Below are 6675 nucleotides of genomic sequence, written 5' to 3' on the forward strand. Positions count from 1 at the left end.
ACATACCTAATAACTAATCTTTATGACATATCATCAGAAAATTTATTTTTTGAATTATCCCAATTTGTGAAATGACTGTTTAAAACTAAACATGCACCCTCCCAGCCTTCATGGTGCTATGTGATATTAAATCTAAGTGTCATATGTGTGGGACACAGCTTTAAGGCCATAATGAAATAGCATGAGTATTTCTTCCTCTCTAATATCATGATAGAATCCCTTAGATTCTTTCTATAGGGCATAGTGACAAATATCATATCAGAATTCCTTTAAATACCATAACATTAATGATGCTACTGGTCAGAAAACTATAGAATAGATCACATTTATTGAGCTCTTGCTAGGTGTTGAAAACTATTCTAAATATTTCATAAGTATTAATTCCTTTTAGCTTCCTAGTAACAAGCCAGGACACAGTTCTGGGTTTCATGCCTATCTTACAAAGGAGAGGATGGAGACACAGACAGTGGCCACTTGAATCAACTCAAAATAAATAGTCAGTAAAAGCAATTACAGCCCTCTGGTTTTTCCACTCATATGAATGTATATTAAAAAAGAACAAACCAGAGAGATTTCTGAGGCTGCATTTTTCTTCAGTGCATGACCAGTGCTGGAAGCCATTGAAAGGGACTACATTAGTTATCTCTTCTAGATGTGTTCTTCTTCTGACTTTATAATATCAAAATGTATACATATATATATGTACAGCCAGGATTCACTGGCTGTGCATATACATTTTTAAAGGTATATGTAGTCAACAAGTAATATCAAGTAAATAAATTTGCATACTCTCAACTACCACATAATATAGTCCTAAAATTGCTGTGCCAAAGGTAACACCCAAGTTTGAGGAGACATTCCCTTTGGTTCTTCATTCCCAAATCACCTCTCACAATTAACAAAAGAGAAGACACGCTCTCACCAACTTTTTTTTTTTTTTTTTGAGTTGCCCCATGAGTAGAAATCTGTGGGCCAAAAGAAAGAGAGAGCTGTAATTATTGGTGTTCTTAAGGTCATTTTTCATATTTTATTTTATTTTCTTCTAAATATTTTATTTATTTATTTGACACAGAAGGAGATCACAAGTAGGCAGAGAGGCAGGCAGAGAGAGAGGGGGAAGCAGGCTCCTTGCTGAGCAGAGAGGCCTGATGCGGGGCTCAACCCCAGGACCCTGAGATCATGACCTGAGCCGAAGGCAGAGGCTTAACCCACTGAGCACCCTCATTTTTCATATTTTAATTCCTCATTCAGGGCACCTGTAACTCATGGCATGCATGGCATGCATCTCTCCCTCTTTCTATCTTACACAATTTCTGTTTCAGGCTACAACTTCTATAAATGTCTAGCTAAATATTTGGCTTACTTGGTTTTCTATGTTCCATTAGTAAGTATTCTTTATATATTATGGGCTCACATCCCTTCTCAGCTATAGAACTTGCACTTTTTGCTCCCAAATTTAAGTCTATGGTCTGTTTTGAGCTAACGTCTGTGCGTGGTATGAGGTAAGTTGAAACGTATCTTTTTTGCATATGACTATCCAGGTACTCATCGCCATTTATTGAAAAGACTGTCCCTCTGCAGGAGACTGCCTCAGCAGGTTGTCAGAATCAATCAACCATAAATCTGTTTACTTTTGGACCCTCAATTCTATTATGCTTTAGTATATGCTCACCATATGCCAGTACCGATTATAATATTTTTTTTTAAATTTTCAGTTTCTTGGTGGTCTCTTGTTATTTATTTCTAAGTATTGCAATATTTTGATGTGTTCAAGAATTTATTTTCTTAGTTTTACATTGGTATTTTATTTTAGTACTCTGAAGAAATAATATTATTTTGAAATACTGATGCTATATTTTGTGATCATGGTGAATTTGATTATTAGTTCTCATAGTTCTAACATGTGCACACACATGTGTGTATGTGTGGATTGGTTAGAAGTTTCTTCTTAAAGGATCATGTATAATGTGAATAAAACCAGTTTTACTTCAAATCTGGATGAATGACTAGTGGACCAATTAATTTATTAATCTATTTATCTTTCTATGTATATGTATCAATCTATTAATATTTCAATCTGTCTGTGATTACTGAGAGTAGACATTCTGCATTGTTTTCTGACAAATTGGGATGATAGCAACAGCTTTGGTAGATTGAAGTAATATCTTCTACTTCTACTTAATTTTTAATTTTTACCTTGATTGGTTGCTGGATGGTGTCAAATAATTTCTCTGTATCTATATGGTGGACATGTGATTTGTGTTGCCTATTACTCTACAGAAGTGATGTATTACATTGTTTTTCATATGTTAAACCAACCTTGCCTTTCTGCGATAAATCTCACTTGATCATGGTTCATAATCCTGTTAATAAAACATATGTTTTATTGCATTTATTTTATTTCATTATTGGATGTAATATTTTGTTGAGAATTCTTGTGTTTATATCTGTGAGAGATATTGGTTTGTGTTTTCTCTTTTCTTATAGATTTTATTTATTCAATTGAGAGAGAAACAGAGAGCAAGAGCAGGGTAGAAGGAGCAAGAGGGAAAAGCAGGCTCCCTGCTGAGCGGGGAGCCAGATGCAGGGCTCAGTCACGAGACCCTAGGATCAGATCTGAACCAGTCAGTTGCTTAACCAACTGAGCCACCCAGGCACCCCTGTGTTTTCTTTCTTATGTTGTCTTTGTTTTGCTTTGTTATCAGGGGAATACTGGCATAATCCAATGAACTCAAAAGAGCATCATGTCTTCTATCTTCTGTATGAGTTAATTAACAATTAGTACTATTGCTTATATACTTATTTAGTAAAAATGTCTGGTGAAACAATTTATGTCTGGATATTGATGGGAGAGGCAGGGAATATCTTCATTATAAATTGAATTTATTGTATACATAACTATTCAGATTTTCTATTTCTTTGTCAGTTTTGGTAAATTTATGTTTTTCAGATTTGTGTCACCTAAGTTGACTAAATTGTTGGTAAATAGTATAAAATTGTTTATACTATTCGTTATACTTATTTTAATTTACTCAGGATTACTCTCCTCAACGACTGCATTAATTTTGTTTCTTGTTTCCTTTCTTCTCATTAATTCTAGCTAATTTTGTCAATTATATTAATCTTTTCACAGTATAAACTCATTGATCTCTGATCTTCATCTTCCTACTTTACTGATTTGTGCTCTAGTCTATTACAAACTTCCTTTGTTTATTTTTTTGTTTGTTTTACTTTCTTAATGTGGAAGCTATGTTTCTAGTTTCAAAAGTTTTTCTCTTTTCTAATATAGTTATTTGAAGACCTAAATTTCCTTGTAAACACTAGGAAGCATCTATTAAAATTTTATAGGTTGTTTTTCATTTTCTTCATTGACTTAAATCAAGAGTAATATAACATTTCTGCTACTTTTCTACAAGTGTTCCAGGTGAGTTCAAATAAAAAAAGTGACAATGTGTAAAGGAAGGCAGGTTCATATATGTGAATATATGATTATATAAAATAGTGTGGGATATAGTTATATATATCCCAATTTGTGAAATCAAGTTGATTTTAATTCATTACTATAAGTTTAAAATCATATCACTATTCCAAATTGTTTCATGAACGAATATAAGATTATGGTGAAGTTTTTATATTACCCTCAACAAAAACAGCTAGTATTTTTCTCTCAATAGTTTTCTGGACTAATTTGGGGTTTATCCATAAATGGAGTACAGAACAAAGAATATATAAGTCATTCAAGCAAAGTTAATGATAGAAGAAAGATAAACATGATATCATAAAATTTTTGAAAATTAAGAACCCATATCTATTTAGACATTTTTAAATAAATATTACTAGTACTAAAAAAAAATCCTTCCTAATAGACACAATAATCTAGGACTTTTTTTACTTCTTTGTTTAGATTATAATTAAAAATTACAGTTAATTTAAAACCACTTTAAGGGAATATCTGGGTGCCTGGGGTGGTTAAGCTATGGACTTTTGATTTCAGCTCAGGTCATGATCTCAGATTTCTGGGATGGAATCCCACAACTGGCTCTGCAGTCAGTGCCAAGTCTGATGAGATTCTCTTTCTCTCTCTCACTTCTTAATACCCATCACCCATTTAACCCATCCTGCACCCAACCCCTCACCAGCAACCCTCAGTTTCTTCTCTATAATTAAGAGTCTGTTTTCTGATTTGCATCTCTTTTTTCCCTGCTATGTTCATCTGCTTTGTTTCTTAAATCCACATATGAGTGAGATCATATAGTATTTTTCTTTCTCCAACTGACTTATTTTGCTTAGCTATACTCTCTCTAGCTCCATCCACATCTTTGCAAAGGGCAAAAACTTCATCCTTTTTGATGGCTGGGTAATATTCCATTGTGTATATACACCACATCTTCATCCATTCATTAGTCAATGGACATGTGGGCTCCTTCCATAATTTGGCTTAAAGATGAAACACTTATGTGTTCTACAAATAGGTTTAGAATTCAACTTTTAGTGACAGCATTTTATTTCAACGGAGAGTTAGAATGGAGACTCAAAGTAAAAAACAAAAAAAAAAACCTGTATAATGAGTGACCTAAGTCAGAGATGCAGGTGTTTGTAGTAATGTTTATTCACTATGTCAACTATATGTGTGTTTGTGGAGATTTTACATGTAATTACACTCTTTTGTGTGTGTGTGTGTGTGTGTGTGTGTATGACAGACAGTAGATATGAAATACAAATACAATATAAGAGAGGGAAGAGGAGAAAGGGACAGAAAGGGAGACAGAGAGATTGTGAGCCAGGGGTCATTTTAGGCTCTTTACACATGACATGTAATTAAATTTACTAACATTCATGGGAGTTAATTAATACTATCTCCATTTTTCTTCAGCTGAGATCATATCTGAAGTTCCAAAATCACTGGACCCTGCAACAGCAAAAACAACCACAACAACAAGAATAAAGAAGACAAGAAATAAGCAATAAATCTAAAAAAAGATAAAAAGATAAAAAAGACACACACTTTTGTGGAAATCTCATTCTATATATAAACTGTTGGACAAAGATGTGTTCTTCATTATAAAATAGGAGGAATCCAATTTTGGAAAGAATCGAAATTTCCGTAATAGGTACTGAGAAAAGTGTGATTTTCAAGTGCTCTTCATAAAACACAAGAAGGCTATACAGCAAACTAAATGTATCTTAAGGATCCATTACTAATATTCATTTAAGACATTAGAGATTTAAGGAAAGCAAAGAAGTAAGCTTCAAGTTTGAAATGGGCTCAGTCCTACCCTTGAGGTCAATTGAAGAGGCAAAAGGCAAATGAGTCAAAAATAATCACTCAGAAACACCTACCTCCTGGCTCTTCCCTCCACTTGAACACTACAGTCCACACATTCACCCCTCCACCAGCCTCCACTTTGGGACCCTGAATCCTCCCAAGAAAGTATTTTCTAGGAAAATATTTTGGAGCTCAACACTTTTCTGAGAGCTTCTTTTACATCCTTGTTCCTCAAGCTGTAGATGAGGGGGTTCAGCATGGGGATCACTATGGTGTAGAATACGGTGGCCACCTTGTCAGTATCCACACTGTTGCCAGAACTGGGCCGGCAGTAAATGAAAAGAATAGTTCCATGGAAGACAAGGATGGCTGTGAGGTGGGAGGCACAGGTGGAAAAGGCTTTGTGCCTTCCCTCTGCAGAGCGCATCCTCAGGATGGTGGTGAGAATAAGTGAGTAGGAAGTGAGGATGATCACGATGGTGGTGATCTCATTGAAGGTGGCCAGGATGTACAGCAGTAGTTCATTGACAGAGACATCAGAGCAAGCAAGTGATAAGAGAGGGGGCAGATCACAAAAGAAGTGGTTAATCACATTTGATCTGTAGGATGGGATCTCAAGAACTAAACACAAGTGGATCAGAGAACACAGCATCCCAGAGAGATAGCAGAAAGACGCCAGCTCCATACAGAGATCTCGGGACATGGTGACCATGTACAGCAGTGGGTTGCAGATGGCCACAAAGCGGTCATAGGCCATCACAGCCAGCAGGAAGATCTCAGTGATTGCACAGGTGCAAAACAAGTAGAATTGCACCATGCATCCCAGGAAGGAGATGGCTTTGTCCCTGTATAAGATATTGGACAGCATCTTTGGCACGATGATCGTGGAGTAGCAAAAATCCACAAAGGACAAATGGCTGAGGAAAAAGTACATGGGGGTGTGAAGGTGAGAGCTGACCTGAATCACTGCAATCATGCCTAGATTCCCCAAAACCGTGACTCCATAGATGAGAAGGAACAGCAGGAAGAGGAAAACTTTCAGCTCAGGGGCATCTGTTAATCCAAGAAGGATGAACTCTGCCATGGAGGTGCAGTTCTCCTCCTTTGTTTCTGCCATGTGTCAGGCTTAGGAAAACAAATGCTAAATGTGCGTTTCTTCTAAAAAGGGAGTAAAAACAGATTAATAACAACTTCAGAAAAATATAACATTGATATCAAATATTGTATTTATAAGATATAACAAAAACACAGTTGTCAAATAATTCAAAATGTTAAATGTCTCAGGGGATCCCATTGATCAAAATTGTCTTTGGCGTTAGGAGAAACCTTAAACAAATCAAACTTTGTCTATCACAATGCATTGAGATGATTAATTAAGTTCAGTTATTTGATGGAATTTAAGATAGATT

The 6675-nt window shown here is 35.4% G+C and overlaps 1 protein-coding gene across 1 annotated transcript; it reads right to left on the reverse strand.

Moving 5' to 3' along the window:
- Nucleotides 1–5438: 5438 nt before the first annotated feature.
- LOC308350731 (olfactory receptor 5L1-like) lies at nt 5439–6383 on the reverse strand (the record flags this gene model as incomplete). Its single annotated transcript, XM_080816239.1, has 1 exon — nt 5439–6383. The coding sequence occupies one exon, from the start codon at nt 6381–6383 to the stop codon at nt 5439–5441; it is 945 nt and encodes a 314-aa protein (XP_080672365.1).
- Nucleotides 6384–6675: the final 292 nt, after the last annotated feature.

Source organism: Martes martes (genome assembly GCF_963455335.1).
Source record: "Martes martes genome assembly, chromosome: 10".
Classification (NCBI taxonomy): domain Eukaryota; kingdom Metazoa; phylum Chordata; class Mammalia; order Carnivora; family Mustelidae; genus Martes; species Martes martes.